General features: G+C 42.4%; 1 protein-coding gene across 1 annotated transcript in view; it reads left to right on the top strand.

Moving 5' to 3' along the window:
• Nucleotides 1-20,134, top strand: part of Mreg (melanoregulin) — a 59,104-nt gene that overhangs the window by 15,101 nt on the left and 23,869 nt on the right. The window contains exon 2 of the mRNA XM_026402365.2: nucleotides 2,127-2,286. Within this exon, the coding sequence (XP_026258150.2) occupies nucleotides 2,127-2,286 (160 nt within the window). The remainder of the gene's footprint in view (nucleotides 1-2,126; nucleotides 2,287-20,134) is intronic.

Genomic DNA, 20,134 nt, shown 5'->3' with positions numbered 1-20,134 from the left:
TGAATACACAAATAACCGAGCAAATGAGCTCAACATGCTTGTTAAAGCCCGTATGTACAGAGCACCAAGCCATCCTTTGCCTCCCCTTCCATTGGCTCATCATTCTTAAGAGCTTAGCTCTGTGTTTGTCTGTAGGCCGCCTGTCAGCCTAAGTAGGAAGGGAGCAGTCTGAGAACACTGTGGTTGAACTGGGCCTGACTCCTCATAAACTGCTCCTTTCCCCTTTATGCTGATTACCCTGTCCAGTCTCATACCCTAAACGTCTGACCTACACCAGAGGGATTTCAGGAGCACCCCGTGGCACCCAGGCCCTAAGCGCTGTGCTAGTTCAGGGTCCAGGCTTCCTGCTGGCCTTGGCTCCAACATCCTGCCCCCGTCTTTTGCTTCACTTTTCCCCTGTGGGCCTGGTTGTCTTTCCCAACTCGGGGGCCTTGGTGGCATCCTGTTCTGCACCCATCACTCTAGCACTGGAGCTGCTCCCTTGCTGGGCGGTTCTTGCTGCTGAGCCTCAGTCTGGTGATTGGTGCTTCTTCCTATTGAGAGATTTCCTTCTTGCTTACTTCCGAGTATATCACATCGTATTTACAGACATCTTAACTTTAACCTTCATCCCACATGCCATCTGCTTATCTGGATGTCTCCTGTCTTCATTTGCCATTCCTGCATGTCACCCCTGCAGGTGTGCATGCCAGTCCCTGGCCATGGGACATTCTAGGTCTGCCTCAGAGCATGGAATCAACACACCCTCTGGGGAAATAAACCAGCCCTCCACGCTGGAGTTCATCTCCAAGTCCCTTTAATCCACCTTGCACAGTCCCGAATAGTGCCCATTGAACATCGTTCTAATCCTGGTACCTGGCATCTCTCACCCGAGTTACCTCAAATGCATCTTAACAAATTTGCCAAGTCCTCTCCTGAGGCCTTGGAAGCATTCGCCACACTTTACCTGGAAAGATCTTTTAAAGATGTAGTACTGTTTAGTTACGTCACCATCCTGCTTAAACCTCTTCCAGGTCTTAGGAATAAAGATCAAAATGGGAGAATGTTGGAAACATGGCCTTCACAGCCACGTCTTCCTGGCTCCTGCCCAGCCTCCTGTTCAGGCTTTGGCCATTGTCCCCTTTCTTCTAACACATGCCCCGGGTTTCCTCCCACCCTAGACCTTTGAACATGCTGGTACCTTTGCTGTACCTCTCTTCTTCACAGTGCCTGCCTGATGCCCACCTCCCCCAGAATCTTCTGTGAGCTTCTCACCTGTGTGCTCATGGCTCCCTGAGTAGCCCCAAGCACTTATCACAGTTTTTAATTATATAGTTGTAATCATCTGTTAATGTGTTTTCCAGGCTTGTCTCTAGTGAGGCCTAAGGACAGGAGACTTGTCTGTTTGCTCACAATTTTATTCAGCCCACCTGATTAACCTGTAGTCAGTGTGGCATGCATATTATTAGTTGAAGTGAATGACCCCAGCGTGACCCTGCCTGTCCTGTCCCACAGAGGTTAACTGGGACTGTGCATGGCATGCCCTAGATATGATGCTGTATCGCTAATCTTAAACACACATGCCACCTTATAAGGGAAAAAATCGTGAAACAAATGTACCAAATGGGGCTATTGAAATTCCTAGTCCGCATTTTGCATTGTTTGAAGTATTTAGATACATATTCTTATTGTGTACTGTTCTCAGTGTAAGGATTTTGATAGTTATTATATATAACTTGTACTCTAAGTTACTACACTTCCTTGGATTCAGAGCCAGGAGAATGTTCATCTCTTAATGTTAATTGCTTTCTTGTTTTCTTTTTATGCTACTGGGGATGAAACCTAGATTCTCACTCGCATATAGTAGACAAGCACTCTCTCACTGAGCTATATACACCCAGCCCCATTTCTGTTCTTTTTAAAATGATTTTTTGTTGTTGTTGTTGTTTCTTTTGACTATTGGATTGTGTTGTGCTTAATTAGTAAAGCTAAATTAGACATTTTGTTATACATTTTTATATTACACTCTATTTTATATAATATGTATTTTTATTTGTACTGTATGTTACATACATGTGATATATACTATATTTTATATGCATAAAACAAAATTTATATCTCCTCTCTTTTTTTTTTTTATACCACAGTGGTAATAGTCCATATTCCTCATTTGGAGCAACTCTGGCAAGGGATGACGAAAAGAATTTGTGGAGTCTGCCTCATGATGTGTCCCACACAGAGGCAGATGACGACAGAATCCTGTACAATTTGATAGTCATTCGTAATCAGCAGGCCAAAGACTCAGAGGTAAGCACCTTTTGACATCTCACTGTGTGCAGATGATACCAGACAACAGAAAAATAGCAAATTACAAGAAGACCCACTTGAAATAAAGAATGAAGGACAGGATGAGAGTTTTTGTTTTGTTTTGTTTTGTTTTGTGAGATGATGTCTTGCTATGCTGCCCTGGCTGTTCTCAAATGCCTAGTCCTAAATGATCCTCCTGCCTCTACCTCCCAGGTAGATAGGACTACAGGTGCACACCACCAAGCTCTGCTTACTGATGAGCTATTTGAATTGAAGGGCAGGTATTTACTGGCATATATTATCACTAGTTGCTAATTATAGCTAGTCTTGATAGACCTGCTTGATACCACAGATAAGACTCTTTTCTAATTATTACCTTAACGGAACAAATTACACGCAGGGAAGTGCTGCTTAAGAGCAGGGAGATAGATGGTCTTAAATAACTCCAATAGTCCATCTCTAATCTTTCCAGCTGTTTAATAAGGTAGGTGATTGAAATTTGAAGGATGCTTTGCAGTATCACTAGTTCTGAATTAGTGGGGCCTGAATGAATGTTTTTTTTTCTTTTTCTGTTGAAAGCTTCTTAAATTATTCATGTTTATTTGACAGCAACAGTTGTGCCATATTTAGGATGGTTTTTGTGATGGGGCTTGAAATCACCCTTGACGATGCTGAATCACAGTTATTGAGTGATAGGGCATTCAATGGGAAGGACTCTAAGTTAAAATAGCAAGGCAGTTGGGGTATTGTTCTCCTTTCTTTCAAAAGTAGCATTTGAGTATTATGTAAAATATTATATAACCTCGTTTTCAAGTTTTGCAACCTGTTTGACTTCTAGATTTGTCAGTAAGCAAACTCTGAGTAGACATCTGTGTTAAGTGCATGCTACGTGTTACTTTGTATCCCACAGCGATAGAGAACAACAGGGCAAGTTAGCACCCCGGCTCTGGCTTTGAAGAAAAGCTAGTGGTGTATGGTGTGTAGTGGGAGTCTTCTGTTCCTTATTTGTTTTTTTTTTCCTCTAATTATTGCTATTTTATTGCTCAAAAAAATTTGGTTTAGCAGTAGGTCATAACTTTTGGAAGTGCCATGTGTTTGGACCTTGTATTCTGGTGCGTGTTGGATGCCTTTAGGGGTCAGCGGTGGGGAGAGGGAGAGCTGACGTCTGCCTCTGGTTCTGGAGGGCTGGGGAAGGGTGGGCTGGAGAGCCCTGCAGGGGCTGTTGACAGGTAGTATCCCGCCAGTGGCCGGGCACCGTGCTGTTTCTGGCTTCCCATCCCCAGCAGATTCTCCTTCTTGCCTAGTAACACTGAAAGCAGGTCACAGAGGCTGCTGCTGCCAAGAACAGCCTGCACTGGCTGCTGTTCCTGAGCCTGTGAAGGGAACACGTGGCCTTGTTTCCCATTAATGGGAAGAAGAATCCTACCCTCCTGTTTTTTGGGAGGGGTTTTGCTAGTGAGTAGGGAACCGGTTCTTTTATCTTCCTCTTCTCTGATCCTATCTAAAGTAGTAAGGGCATAAGGGAAATAGCGTATAACACCCCTAACACACACACACACACACACACACACACACACACACACACACACACACAGTTCAATGCAAATGTGAAGCCAACTACAAGGTACCTTTGGAGCTGAGCCGGGCAGCTCTGGGCTCTCCCTGGAGTAGCTCCTGCCCCTCTGCCTGATTGGTGTCCACTTTTGAAAAGACAGAAGAGGAGACCCCAGGAACCACAGGGCTCTCAGTCAGCACAGACTCCACAGTGGCCGATGTGTGTTTTCCGTGCTGGCCCTGGTGCTGGTGTGAAGGGTCATCCAGGGGGCCTTGTTTCCTTCTTGCTGAAGAAATGGAGTCAAGCTTGACTTGAGAGAGACTCTGTTACCAGGATAAACAATCAAGTCACATGAAGATGTGGTGATAATCACACATAATATGAGTTGAGGTATCCCTGTTCAGAGTGCTTCTGTTTTTTTTTTTTTTTAAAGTATGAAAGTAATATGGCTAATAAAACTTATTTGTATTTTGTTCTAAAAATTTGAAATGCAAGCATATATTAATATATCTATTCATTTTCCTTATGGATTGGATCATTTATTACATACTGTTCTGTACTTTGCCTTTTTCTACTTCATATGTTTTGGACACATTTCTATTTTAGTAGCTTAGATTTACCTTACTGCTTTTGGAGACTCTGTTATCTTTCGCATGGACTTACCATCTTTATTCGAACAGTTCCTACTTATATTTATGTTAATTTAGTTTGGTTGTATTTTTTTTAAATATCTATTTATTCTTAGTTCTCGGCGGACACTACATCTTTGTTTGTATGTGGTGCTGAGGATCGAACCCGGGCCGCATGCACGCCAGGCTACCGCTTGAGCCACATCCCCAGCCCCAGTTTGGTTGTATTTTGTTTGTATTATAAACATGCTGCATGGACATCCATAGAAATTTGGATGATCTTTTGTAGTTTTTTTCCAGGAATAGGATTGCTGGGCCACAGTATGCATTCAGAATATTGGAATTATGACAGTGCTTTCTTTTTGGAGGAAACCAGGAAAAACACTTCAGAGTGTAGAACAGAGGCTGCAGTCTCAGAACCCTCCAGCAACTAGGTAGTAACATTAGTGACTAAAGTGGGACCCCCCACCCTCAATCCCACTCCTGGACCAGCATATTGAAAGGCTTTGGAAACTACCTTGTGCTGATGGGAGGAGTTGCTAAGCTCCAGAGAGCTATTTGCCATGCTGGGAATTCGGACCCACAAATGTTGGAACTTTTGATTTTTAAAGAGGTTGAGAGCTGGGGATGTAGCTCAATGGTAGAGTACTTGCTTACATGCACAAGACCCTGGATTCAGTTCCCAGCATGGGGGGGTGGGGTGGGGAAGGAAATCAAAGAGAAGCTGAAAAATCCAAATTTTCATATAAAATGGCTACATTTTAAAGTAGCTTATGTTAAAAAATGTCATCCAACAAAGTATGTTAATGGATTACTGATGCATAGGACATGTACTTACATATTACTACTTATTTTTTTATCCAGTATAATTGAAAACGAGCTTGCCATTGATTTAGAGAATGAAGGAGTAAGTTGGTGGGGAGTTAAGTTTGAATAAGTCCGTGTTTTTTTTATCATTGTGTATTTTCTTTTTCACACATGATAACAGAGGATTAGATTTTAATAAAACAGAAGTTTTGGGTTTTGAAAGATAATCAAATTCTACATAAGGAACAAGGAACCTTAGATATTTTTGCACGTTACACTTTAGAAGCTCAATCAAGATATTCAGGAAGCAGACAAAATGTTTTTCCTTGAGTATCAGCTTGTGAAAGACCTAGGAAGGTCTATATTTGCAGTTCTCTTAATAAATAAAAAATAATTATACAACAGTGTGTGTCCTATTTACATTCCCCCTTCAAATCTGAAGTGGATAGAGAATACTTAAGGCTAAATTTACAGTGTTCCAAATTGAAAAAATAGAAAGAACATATACAGGGAAGCAAATAATGAAGAAAAGGCGTGGACTTAAAGTAATTTGCGATGTCAAAAAATGTAAAAAAGTAATATTTAAATCTGCAACACTCCACTTCCATTTACACAGGCCTTCAAGAGCTAATGGAAAACAGACTTTCAGCAGAAGAAATAATGCATTGGCAGCCATCCAAGTAGTGGAGGATTATTGCTCTTGTTTTTGAATGATGCCATAAAATACTTTATGTTTGACTAAGAAATAGTAAACAATCTCAAAATCATGTCACTAAACCATTATCTTTATGTTCTTTCTCATTAAACTAGTTGTACTTTACATAACACACTGTTCTAGGGAGGCTAATAATTGCTAGTGATCTATCAAAGCCCCTGACTTATGTATTTTTATAAACCGTCATAAGTATACTGAGTGATCTTATCCTCAAGATATTAATAATAATGAACACAGTGCCAGGCACTGTTCTTTCCAGTTTGCGTATGTTAGCAATGGCCCTCAACAACAACTTGGTCAAGTGAGTACCCTTATGATGTCCATTTGGGGCACTTTATCCAGAGCCACACAGCTGCTAAGTTTGAAACCAGGATTTGAAGCTGGGCTTTGTGAATCCAGAGACAAAAGAGATAATGAGTATCATGATGGAAATTGCAATAGAGAACAGATACTATCTGTAATGAAGTAATTGTAGATTTCAAAATTCGTCAGCAGTCTTTCTGAAGCCTCTGACTAGTTGAGGCCATGCATATGACAAGCCTTTCACATGGGTGGGAGGAGAGCCATGGTTTGCTTGAGGCTGTTGGCCACACTGCAGGAAGTGGTCCTGGCCACAACACGTTTCCTGAGTTCTGCTTTTTTTTTTTTGCAGCTGGTTAAGGCCCATTGCCTGGGTGTGCTGCGTGGTTGGCTCCACAGTGGGTGTCTCACTGTGCTCCTTTCCTTGCCCTCTGCTGTTTGGTGTACTGTACTATGTCGCTGCGCATGGTACAGTAACAGTTCCCTTAGGCCTTTGTACATGATCGCTTTTAACTTTTTTTTTTCCTGTACTGGAGCTGGAACTCAGGTCCTCATACATGCCAGGCAAGAGCTCTAGTACTGACCTGAACCCCAGCCCAGCTTTTATACTTTTGATTAAGAAAATAAATGCTGTTAGATCATTCTCATAAACACTTAAAAGCACCGTTTTGGTTAAAAACTAGGTGATGTTTATTAGGCATAATGGATGATAGAAATTCTGTGGTTACTATTAGTATTATTTTGGTACTAGGTATTGAACTCAGGGGCACTCAACCACTGAGCCACATCTCCAGCCCTATTTTGTATTTTATTTAGAGACAGGGTCTCAATGAGTTGCTTAGGGCCTTGCTAAGTCACTTAGGTTGGCTTTGAACTCGTGATTCTCCTGTCTCAGCCTCCAGAGCCACTGGGATTATAGTGCGCCACCATGCCTGGCTCTGTGGTTATTTTTAAAGCTTTTAAGTAATTCTGTGCTCAAAGAAGGATGTAGTTCTCATGAGGAGTGCCTGTCTCCTTGTCACTGAGTGAGGCAATGTTTACACATCAGCAGAGCCACATGATCACCAGATGCTTGGTGACTGGAGTGATCCCGTGAAAGCCACATCTGCTGAACCCTGGGTGAACAGCTAAATAATCACTTTGTTTGTTTGTTTGTTTGTATTTTACATGGCAAAGCAAACCCCTGCCATGTTGCTGGTTTACAGGGTGTTTGTTCTTCCTGTTCATCAGGCTGCCTGCTGCCACCTTGTTCCCAGGCATTGTCAACAGTTCCTGTAGCATCTTTAAAACAGCACTGAGCTTTCCCAGAGGCATTCCAGTGCCCAAATGACACCCTCAGGCTTTCATGTTCCTAATGAAAAGAAGCCACTCAGCAGAGTTGATTGGGATATTTAGTGAGAGAATGTGAGGAATGGGAAGAATGGGCTGAACTCATGAATTAGCCACAGAACTCTGAAGCACTTGGGGACCAGGATATTCCAGGTCAACTCTGCATTGCTGTGTCTCAGCAGTTCTCCAGAAAGAGACAAGACCCACTCTTTCAGGCCATCTGACTTCTCTATGAATGTGTAGACATTGGCTGCGATTGGAGATCGGGCTACAAGTTCACACCAACTGTGGAGGAGCAGAAAAGCAGTGGAATGTTGAAGCATTTCTGTAGATAATGCAGGGTTCCTCAAAGACCTCTTTCTTTGGATTTCAGGTTATCTGGATTATTGAATACATCTGTATTTGATTTTGCTACTGATTATTTGGGTTTAGGGCATTTTGGTGGGAAGGATAAAAGCTTCGTAGGATGGGAGGATCTAGGGATCTTGCCCTTTGTCTTCTAGGCTATAATATTCATTAGGTATTATGCTGTGTGCTCCCTGGGCAAGTACTGAGTCCTCATGGAATCCCTTGCGAGGAGTCATTTCAACAGGTAAAATGAGAGACTGAGACATCTATACAAGGTCACTGAAGAAAACAAGTAGAAGAACTGGGATCCCAGCTCAGGTCTGTCTGACCTGGAAACCTGTAGGACCTGAAACACTGTTCTGGTCATTTCTAGTGCATTTAGAAAAAGTTGTGGGGTTACCTTTTTGATCAAAGCCAAGGTCACCAAGTGGATATAACTTCCTGCTTCAAGTAGACACTTGAGTCTGTGTGTTGTTGACCATTACTCATCCTGTACCTACTGAATCAAGGAGTTACCAACTTTGATGTTTGTTTAGTGTCAGCCTGTGTGGGGCTGTGCACGTGACATGCCTCTAGTGCTGTGGCCCCATTGTGGATAGAAAATCTGTTGCGTTTCACCAGAAAACATTCTGTTTATCTGTCTCTGATGTTTCTTTCTATTGTTTGCTCACTCAGATCCCTTTAAAATATATATTATTTCTTATTGTAGGTTCCATGTCAGTACTTCATATAAACCAACAGAGTTGAGACAACAAATTTTGGTAAACTTGAGGTATTGGGGGGGGTATCATAGGTACTCAGTAGGATGTGTAGTGGTGAAGAACTTGGGTTTGGGGATCAGACAGATTTGGGCATAAGAGTTGTACTTTGACATGTTATAGCTAGATGACACCGAATCATTATTTAACCTTAGGGTGAATGTACAATTCATTGTTCAGTTTGGGACAAAGTCATACAGCTTCAACTAAGAGGAAGGGGGCAGGGTGCTAATATCAACTGTGCCAGGTCAAAAATTTAAATTAGGATTACCCTGGACAAGCTGGGGCATAAGAGCAAAAGGGGGCAGGGTGCTAATATCAACTGTGCCAATTACTGACTCATGCATGTTGGGTGCTTCTGCCTTTTGACTTTTATTAGTAATGCTGCCATGAACACAGGTGTATGGATATCTGAGTCTATGCTTCCAGTTCTTTAGGGTGTACACCTAGAAAAAGATTCATGTGGTAATTCTATTTTAATGTTTTGAGGGCCGCTATGTTATTTTGCACAGTGGTTACACCATTTTACATCCCACCTATGTGTGAGAGTTCTATTTCCTCTCTTCTCTCACCAACACTTATTTCAATCACCTTTCTTAAAAATTGATCAGTAAAACAACTGATGGCTCTAATTTTTACATCTGTGTAGGGTGGTTGTAGTTGAAACTATAAGCCAGTCACAGCCACTTGATGTCCTTTTTTTGTGGTGCTGGGGATTGAACCCAGGGCCTTGTGCATGTGAAGCAAGCTCTCTACCAACTGAGCTATGTCCCCAGTCTCGATGTGCTTATGAGGGATGTAAACCTACAACAAGGCTGATGTCTAGCAAAGCCTCCCACCATTTGCTTGGCCAAGGAAAAGACATGGAAAGGACAGAAGACTAGGTGCTTCTGTAACTGAATCACACTATCTTGGGCATTTATATCAGGATGCGGTGACCAGGTCACCTTCTTTTACTGTTCTTGAGACTGTCTTCATTGGCTTCCTTCCAGGAGCCCCCCAAAATATGTGAAAGCGAGTAGGTAGCGTACTTGTGAGTACTGACAGGTCAGGGAAATAGCTTGGCGTTGGATACTTCCAGAAACGCTGAGGGAACGAGCAAGAAGCTGGCCAGCCTCCTCCTGTACCTCATGGTCCCTGCAACAGACCCCCACACCTCTGTGTCATTGTGCTTGTGGTGGTTGACATTTCCAGAAGGAAGGTCATTTGTATATTGGAAGGCAGCACAGGATAATATGCTGGTAGGATTTAGCTCTTTCCATTAATTTTTTTTTTATAATGCATAAAGCAACTGGGCCTAGAAGAAGAAATTACAATCATAAAGCTGCCTCTAAAGTTTTAGTTTGTAAAAATTGCCGTTGACTATTTATAAACCTGAAACACTAGGGATTAATAGCAAGGGGAGCCTCTAGTCACTTACTCATTGTTGGCTTTGGTTTCCCCAAGAACATCTGAGCCATGGGAGGAGCCTGCCTGTCATGCAGTGGGCACACCTCCTGCATGCATCACGTGGCTTCTCACAGGAGTCTTTTGGGATAAATGAGCTGTTCATTTTAAAAGAGAGAGAGAGAGAGACCCAGAGAGGCTAAATGGGTTTTCTCAATAGTGTCCAAGCAAAAATGAGTTTTTTACTTGGGTTCAACGTTGTGACTCTACAGCAGAGAAACAAAGCTATGAGGTTCTGTTGACTTAAGGCAGATAACTGAATAATTTCTTTTGTTCTTCATTTTAAACATGAGCAGGAACAATCAAGTTGTTCCTGATATATTTATAGGCAATAGGACTTGATGGAAAAAATGTAAGACACTGTTCAATTTATTTCCCTCATAAGAAAATGACAGCATGAAATTGATATTTGAAAGTTATCGTAGCTAATCTCATACACAGGACAAAAGCTCAAATTCTCTCTGATGTGTCTATTGATTGGTTTATTTTGTTAAAAAATTATGTATCTAATGTTAAATCAGGCAGGTACAATTTGGAATTAGTGTTTTTAGTTCCTCATACATCTCAAAGTCTAATATGTTTTAGATTTTGTGTTACTTTTGTTTTAATGAATTAGGAAATTCTTTTCTGTTTTTTTTTTTTTTTTCCTTCTATATACCTCGCCTCTCAATTTGACATGAGAACTAGTTGATTAACATTGTTAGGATTTCTCCTTTCACGATGGTGGGAACCCATTTCTAGTTTGGCAGCTATTCTTAGGTCAATGTGATAGATATGTTGGTGCTCCTAAAAATATTGGTGAGGGAGATTGGGTGGTTGTTCACGCCAAGCCCATAGGCGTGCAGTACCATGGATGGTGTGCCTTCTGCCTGACACCTGGTGATCAGCTTTGCAGGTCTCTGAACTGGATTTTTTCAGAGCTGGAGTTTTTTTTTTAAACTTGTTGTCTTAGTCAAGGTTTTCCAGACAAATGGAACCAACAGCATAGGTAGATGGATATAGATATATATAACACGCATACATGGATAAGTACATAGATGCATGTATACATAGATACATAAGTAGAGATTTACTTTAAGGAATCGACTCACTTGAGTATGGAGTCTTGGTAAATTCAAATTTGATGGGGTAGGCTGTCAGGCTGGACACTCAATGAAGAGCTGCAGTTTGAGTCCAAAGGTAGTATGCTGGCTGAATTCCTTCTTGGTTGAAAGAGGACAGTCCTTGTCCTACTAAGGCCTTCAGCTGACTGGAGCAGGCCCATCTACTTCATGGAAGATCATTTGCTTGACTCATAGTCCTCTGATTTAAATGTCTGTCTCATCCCAAACATACCTTCACAGAAATAAGCAGGATAATATTTGACCAAATATTTGTATATTGTGGCCCAGCCAAGTTGACAGGTAAAATTCACCATCACAGTGGATTTTACTAACACTTCCTAAATTCTCAAGAGACTGCCAGATAAACCCCAATACATAAACTTAACAGGTCAGTGCCATAAACTTAACAGGTCAGAGCCATAAACTTAACAGGTCAGTGCCACCTCTCCCAAGAATAAAATCTGTAAGGGAAGCCAGTCACCATACAAGAAGGTAGCCTGGTGAGAAGGACTTGATAAGAACACCTCACTGGCATTTATGGAGCACTTAACTGCACTCCAGGTGCTGCTCTAAGTACTTTATGAATAGTTGTCCTCAAGATGTGATGGCTTGGTGCTTTCATCTCTAGAACAAAGGAGTTCCTGACATTGGGTTAGGACTTCCTGTCCCTTGATGGTGGTTGATGGAGATTTCTGAACATCACCTACTGATGAGCAAAGCCTTGGGCCTAGGAAGGCATACAGCAGAGGGTGGAATCAAGGAAAATCCCGATTTCTGTAATATGGGATTGAATCTGGGGCAGAGAGCCACGGAGGTATTTCAAGCTAAAGCTCAATGCCAAGAGGCGAGGCAGAGTCCCATCAGATCAGGACTGGAAGGCAATAAGCCTGGGACAGAACAGAAGGTAGAAGCCTCTAGAAATTGTAGTCCTAGTGAAATACAGGGCTGGCTGCAAGTTGAACCTCTTGCACTACCGAGTCTCAGCAAGGAAATCGTGTTCTGCCATCCCAGGTTTTCCAGGAGACCTTAAAAACTTCCCCCCAGTCAGATAACTCAGTCACAGATAGTTACATTTTTTTTCCAGTGGAAGATTCATTCATTTCTTGGTTAGTTATTTAGTATGTGAAGCTGACTGAGGTCACCAAAACTTGGGAGGTTATTAAGCTTTGAGGAATCTCTGCCGGAGCGGGCTGTGGCGGCATTGAAGGAAGACCTCCATTTATCTCTTGGCTGAGCCCATGGGCAGTGGTTAACCCAGCATGGTATTCCTTGTGTATTCCTTGTGATCAGAATAGCTCCTTTGTTTCCACATCAGTCACTGAGACTGATTCACCAGTTTGAGGCTCGTTGTCAAGTGGAATACCTTGAACACTGGATCTAAATTAAGCCAACACATTCAGCTGTTTTCAGTCTATCCTGTGGATATTCTTATGCTGTTAAATAAAGAAACATGTTGTTTTGAAAACAAAAAAATCTGGAAATAAACCTATCCAATGAAAGTCTGGTTAGATATGTAATAAATAGTTATCCTAATAAATGCTATAAAGCTTGACAAATAATGAGACAGGATTTATAGATACCAACTTGGAAAGATGGATTGTGATCTGTTATCCCACCTATATAAAAACATAAAGATGGTAATATACAGTGATGAGACTTGGAGAATGTTACCCATGAACTTGTTAGAAGTGGATGGAGGGAAGGAGACTTGCACATTCCTTTAACTTTATAGCTTTCTGTACTGTTTGAAAACAACTCAGCTGTTTTACATAAATATATATATATATATATATATTAAATAAAATTCTCTCACTAGTATTTCACAGTTGGTTTTGTGGTGGCTTTGTCCCTGGGTCTTTCTAAATTGTTTTTGCTTTGTTTTTCTGTGAGCGTGCTGGCCAAATGGGGTGGGGGTGGGGGGAAAACTGTGTGTTTAGGAAGAGCTGGAGCAGGTTTTGAGGAATCCTGCCAAAGTAGACTGATGCAGAAAGTGACACCATCGGTCACCATTTGTCTTTTCAGTTTTAGAAGATTCTTTCTATATGTCAGGTTCTCTAGCCTTACAAGCATCCCTGCCCCAACTCCTTCTTTTGGTCTTCCTCCTCTTTCAGTAAATAAAAATGGCTCTTAATTGCATGGAGCCCTGGAGAGCTATTGCTGCCGGTGCACTAGGACTTGCTGGTGGCCAGCATGGCTCGCCTGTGGGGTGGCAGGAGGGTTCTGTGGAATACTCCATAAGAACAGCTTGACTTGCTTTCTGGCTTTGATGGAGCATATGGGGGAAACAGGATCACCTGCCCTCTCCTGATGGGGCCTAGACCTGCAGCTTCACAGACTTAAATTCCCAGAGTGTTCTGGAAAGAGAATATGGCCTTATTTCTCTTGATATGAAGAAACCCTTCCATTTCGGTGCCAGACTCCTGCATACCTTTTCTTCCATAATGGTTGCACCTGAGCATGCTGTTTACAGACCACGAGTGAGTTGTGCCATTTTATGGTTTTGCAATCCAAGAGGCCACACAACTAACGAATACCAAGTGGCTCACACCCTCTTGAAATAATTGTCATGTTTAATTACAATTTAGGTGAAGTCGAGTCACACCCAAGCTCCTTTACCAGTTTGCTCATTAAAGCTGTCAACTTGGGGCAGTTTTTCATGGACCTGTCAAAATGAACTTACTTCCTTCTTCCCAAAATAATGTGCTGTACTGTGGGAGGCGGCAGGCATGTGAGAAGTGCACTCTAGGCACCTATGTTACCAGCTGTGCAATCCTATTTTTCGACCTAGAACCAGAAGATCTAGGTGCCCTTGGCAATCAGCCATGCCCAGATATTGGGCAAGTCATCTGAGGGGGGTGTGGCAGGAGTCAGTCTTTCATAGCATAACTAAAACATTTTTATTCAGTTTTACAAAGAATGTACTTCTATCTGTTGTAGCCCACTTAAAGTTATTATTAGTATTATTTTTTTTTTTTTTACTAGCCTCTGGGGGTTTACCAGAAAGTTCTGAAAACAGGTCTAAGTGGTAGAGATACAAATCCACTGCAGTTTGGTTTGTGGAGAAGCCGAGTAGTACTTTAGGGATGTGAACTTCTATCTGTGGGCTCTGGTCTCTTTCCTAACAGTTACTTAAAATTTGGGGGACTCTGAGGCAGGCTAAGGAGTGAGGATGTCAGAAGGAGAGATGACCACCAGGGACCGGTGTAGACACCACAGGTCATGGTGTCTACTCTTTAAATCCAGCGTTGGCATTTTGCAAAAATAAGTTCCAAAATGACCTTTGTTGTGTCACACTGCATATACTGTTACCTGTCTAAAGTCAGCGAGCTTTCAGAGTTTTTGTGAAGGAGGGCGACTGCAGCACACACACATGGGCCATTACTTCTTTTTGCCTCTTCAGACAGAAACTTAGAGGGAATGGGAAACATGATGGAATGAAGTAGACCAGGTAGGGGTCAAACTGAGCTACCCAAAGTTGTATTTGTGACCAGCAAAATGGGCATCCTAACTTTCCTATGTTCATATAGGAATACATGACCAGTGAAACTCCATATCATGTAACCACAAGAATGGGATCCTAATAAGAATAATTTACATTCCATGTACGCATAATATGTCAAAATACACTCTATTACATGTATCTCTAAAAATACTTAAAAAAATAAAAACAAACAAACAAAAAAAATGGGTGCCCTTTGCATGCAAAGCCACCCCCCTGCTGTTCTGGGCCCCACTCTTAACCCCTGAAGGGCTCCTCTCCTGGTTGTGTAGCCTCCCCGGTTCTTGTCTTATTACCCTCTGGCTCTCCCCATTGAGTGGCCTCTTTACCAAGCCTGGTTCTTTCCTCAAAAATCTCCATTCTAAAAATCTTTTTCTCCCATCCTTCTACCCAGTTAAACGTGTATTTAGTCTCTGTAGGCTCACAGCTCAACTGAAGTTTGAAAAAAGGAGCATATTTTAGGAGAAACCCAGAATCCTGTGAGGGGTGTGAGTGGCTGATGAATTTAACCTGCTTTGCAATCTTTAAAGAGGAAGCTGAACCCGCATTCATGATACTTGGTGAAATACAAGGGGTAGCTGAGGTTTTCTGAGCCGAGGCCAGGGCTTTCTGGCTTGGAATTCCAGATACATCTATGGAAATGTTTCTGAGGTTTTTGGTCTTTTGTGAATTGGCGTTGGAGCAGCCTCATTGCCTTGGAAACAATGTCACCAACTTGGGATCCTGGGATGGTGACAGGGTCTGGAGGGTGGAGGCCGAGGCACTGAATGAACCAGATTTGTTTCTTGTCCCGTATGAATTTGTGTGGCTCATGGGCTGGGTTGGCTAGAGGGGTGAAGCATGGTGTGAGTTGGCCCTCAGCAACTGACACATCTTTGAGTTGACATGAAGAGTGTGGATAGGGGACTAGATGTGCCCAGAACATCTTTCCCATCAGAATGTTAGATAAGGCGGGGCATTTGGAAAATGGTGCCCTTGTCCTTGGAACACTGACTGTCCTTCATGCCACGCACTCTAGCTGCTCCTCTGCCCTAGTTTCAAAAGGTCTTTTCTTGTTCTCTTGTTTCTGCTGCTTCCAGTCCCTTTTGACTCTTCCAGCTACTGAAAATGGAGGGTGAGGCTATAATAACCACCAGGAAGGGAAGCAAGTCGAGCCTGTGCGCAGTTTATTCGTCCTTTTCTCATTTTTTTTCTTCTTCTCCCCCTCCCCCACCCAGGGTATCTTCACCTTTGTTTTCTGTGAACTTTTCATCTGACACAGGGTAAAAATCTGTGAAGAATATCAGTATCTATCAGATACCTCAAATTATGTTTTAGCAAAAAAACATTAATTTGCCAGTTATTAGTAGGTCAGCACAGATAAGTTCATGCCCTTTGAGCAAGAAGCAGGCCTTGGGCCTGGAGTGGAAGTTGGGGGCATTTTTGAGAAAAAAGCAGGTGGATTTGATTCCTCCATGCTGCATCTCCCTTCACATTCAGGACAAACTGACCAAATCCAGTTTACCAACTATTTTTATAAATAAAGTTTTATTGGCATATGGTCATGCCTGTTTGTTTACCTATTGTCTGTGATGGCGTTTGTGCTACAGTGACAAAGTTGAGTAGCTATGACAGCTGCAGAAAGTATGTATTATCTGGCTCTTTACAGAAGTGGTCTGCTGACCTCTACTTGAGGACACTCAAGCTTTGCCTTTTGTTTGGTGCTTGGTAAACTTGGCCCAAAGGATTGTGTGGATTTAATTTTTCATGCAAAAAGAACACAATGGTACCTCCTTTGAGGAGGGCTTCCTATGCCCAATGATATGTTGCGAGAAGAGATCTTTAGAAACTGAGAATCTTCTAGCTTTTCATTTATGGGTGAGAAACATTTTTTATTTACTCAGGATTTTTTTTTCTTTTAAAAGACAGTGACTATACAATGTTCTATTTTTGTAAGATTTGTGTAAGTAAAAAAAAAGTTGCAATTTCCAAATACATTAAAATGTAACTTGTCTTATATGATGGCCAAACCACTCTTCCCTCCACATTCTGGGAACTTAAATCCACAGGAATTGTTTTAGGGCTTTGTTTGAATTATCTAAAGCCTACCATGTAGATGATGAAGCAGGCCAATGGCTGATAAGACCAAGGTCTGGAAAGCTAGACTGGCTGTGGAACTCCCAAGCAGCTTGCTAATTGGCTTGACCAGGAGTCATTTGCGAGTCTGTAAGATCCAAGAAAGAGTGGGATAATGACTAACAGAGGTTAACCAGTGAATTTCCAGAAAACTCCTGAATTGTTTCAGCTTAAAAGGTTATTTTGTCTTTAGGCATGTGCTGTCACAGTATGCTTTAGACTTTGTAAGAGGAAACCCCAAATAGTTGAGATTATTTGCAAACACTGCACCAATTAATACAAGGGACTGCAATATCTTCAGGTTTCAATAATCTGCAAATACCAAGCAGATGGCCTAAGCATCTCCTCCTGTATACATCAGATCATTTCTGGATCACTTGCAAAGCAATGCAATGTAAATGCTATATAAGTAGTTGCTATACTGTACTGTTTAGGGAATAATGATAAGAAAAGCAGTTTTCTTTTATTCTGGATATTTTTGAACCATACTTAGAAGTTGAACCCTTGGATGCAGAACCTGCAGGTATGGAGGACCAACTGTAAAAATATAGGTGAAATTAAATTTAATAACATGTACAATTTAACCCATGATATCCAACATGTAATCAATATAAAAACTTTTAAAATCTTTTTTTAGTTGTAGATGGACACAATATTTATTTTTGTGTGGTGCTGAGGATCCAACCCAGTGCCTCACATGCACGAGGCAAGCACTCCACCACTGAGCTACAACCCCAGCCCTGATAAAAACACTCTTTAAAAAAAAAAAAAAGTTTTTTTTAGTTGTAGATAGACACAATATTTTTATTTTATTTATTTATTTTTATGTGGTGCTGAGGATTGAATCCAGTGCCTCACACTTATGAATCAAGGGCTCTACTACTGAGCCCCAGCCCCAGCCCCTGATATAAACACTCTTAATGGGAGATTTGACATTCTTTTTATTTGCCTTCAAGAATGTTTTACATTGACAGCACGTGTCAACTCAGACTAGCCTTAGCTCCGTTAGCACACAGCAAATGTGTTGGACACGCAGGTAAAGGTGCACATGGCTGTTGTATTGGATAGCACAGGTCTAGACACCGAGGGGTAGCCAGATCTTTGACTGTAGATTCATATAATCCATTGCTAAATCTAAACTTGGATCAGTTTTTTGAAGAAGCAGCCTTTTTTGTTGGTGCTTGCTTAAGGTGATTGTATGCATTAGCTGTTTCTATCTTGCTAGAAACTTAAGACCTTTTAACTTCACCATGAGCAGAAATTTAGTCATATTATCCTTTGCCTTTGGTGACAGCCACTCATTTTTGTCATTTTCCCTGCAGTGACTGGAGCCCCAGAACTCTGAGATGGTTCTAAGTCGTGGATTAGTAACAATAACGTGGCACGGAAAACCCCACTCCCGGTTCTTCTCACTGGCAGATTCAGTCAAGTCACATCCTGAACTTGGCCCCTCTAACCCTATAGAAGGCTGGAGCTCCCCAGAGTAGACCACACTCACTAGCTCTCATGCCTAGCAGTCCCTTCCCATGGCTTTGCTGGTGGTAGCAGCTGCTGCAAACTGGCCTTTGGCTTAATCTGATTAAAACCAGATAAAGAATTAGGTCAGAGGCCTCTGGTTGCCTTCTGTTTCCAGAACTCCAGCAGAGCTGTGGAATAAAAATAAACAAGGGGGAGGAGCAATTGACCTGTTCTAGGTCAAACCTCCTGTGCTAATTCTGGATGGAAACAGGTGAGCCCTGCTGTGGGCAGTGGCCAGGGCCTTAGCATCCAGTGCAGGGATGGGCTGTTCTGAGGTGTTCAAGCAGGAACTCCAGAATGATATTGGGGGTTTGAAGCTCTGCTTGGCATGTAGAAATGAACTGCCCCGAAGTTTTACTTTATTAATCTTTGAAATATCAGAACATCTGGGGTGGGGCCCCAGGGCCTGGTGGTTAGAGCAGCACCCCAGACGTGGGGATCTTGTGAACTTCACTAGGATATTGCCTCACTGGGTTTTAGAAAACGGGCAAGGGATAGCTCTGGAAGATCATTAAGGGTTGTTACAATAACGAGGCCCATTTTCTTTTTCCTGCCACACGGTATGCCCATCACTGAAATGTTGAGTTATGTAAAAGGAAAAAAAGCCACCTTTATTCATGAGGTGGCTAATCTTGTGGAGTCAGGAGAGCAAGCCTCACATCAGCCTCCCCAAGGGTAGGGTTGAGGGGTATTTATGGGGTAAAGAAGTAGGGTGGTCTGAACAGTGAAGTAACTGGTGGTCTGTGCATGCGTAATCAGACTTTGTGGCTCTTCACGCTCGTGAAATGGTGACATTAACCTCCTCTAAAGATGGAGTTTTGGCCTTCTGACTGCAAGGTCACCCCTCGGACACTTGTGTAGCCCAACTGGTGTCAGGCAGGTTCAGCTACCAGATTCCTGAAAAACAACTCGGCAGTTGTGATCATTGTGACCCATAGGTCAGAGGTGTTTGTTGTAGGTCACCTCTCAAGTTGGTGACAAAAGCCAGTAACTGAAAGCAAGCGGAAGCGAGAGGCTTATTCAGGTTTTCCCTTGATTCCACCAGATTTCTGTCATCCGGAAGCTGGCTCTCGGTTCACTGGAGGTGGGTCTGATGAGACTTGGAGAGAGGTGTCAGAATTTTACCTAACAACTGAAAAGGCTCGTTTCTGTCAGCTCTGGTTACCAAGAGATACGACTTCCTTTCTTACAGGGAGTGCCCATGAAATGTCCAGGTTGAAGCAATAAAGCCAAATGTTGGGAGCTACTCCCAAGTCCTGGAGTCCCCACATACCTACTGCCAGGTCCCTGGGCACAGGTCCCTCCTGGCCTCCACTGCCTGTCACCCCCTCCTTCATCTAGCCTCCTGCTTATCCTCTGATACCCTGGGTTTCTCTGCTCTGTCCTTTGAGCCTGTGCCATTTGGGTTGAGGTGGAGCAGACAGCTATTGAGTGGACCGGCTGTCTAGGAATAGTGAAATATAATCCTATCTTTCTCACTTGCACACCGTGTCTGATGGATGCAGAGAACAGGCTTTTATAGTACAGAAAGATGATGCCCCTCCTGCCCGGCCTTGGTGTGTTTAAAAGAAACTCTGAGCATCCTCTACTTAAATCAACTCTCAAGCCAAGCCTCTCTGGCCTGTCCTTTGCACTAGGTTTCATGGGATCTGGTTTCATTGACCTTTCTCCTGCTGCTGGGCAGTGGGGGACAGCCAGAGAATAGAGGAGGGATACCTTTTCGTCT

The sequence above is a fragment of the Urocitellus parryii genome, chromosome 1 (genome assembly GCF_045843805.1).
Source record: "Urocitellus parryii isolate mUroPar1 chromosome 1, mUroPar1.hap1, whole genome shotgun sequence".
Taxonomy (NCBI): Eukaryota; Metazoa; Chordata; class Mammalia; order Rodentia; family Sciuridae; genus Urocitellus; species Urocitellus parryii.
Note: the sequence above shows the minus strand (reverse complement) of the source record. Positions and strands in the feature narration are given on the sequence as shown.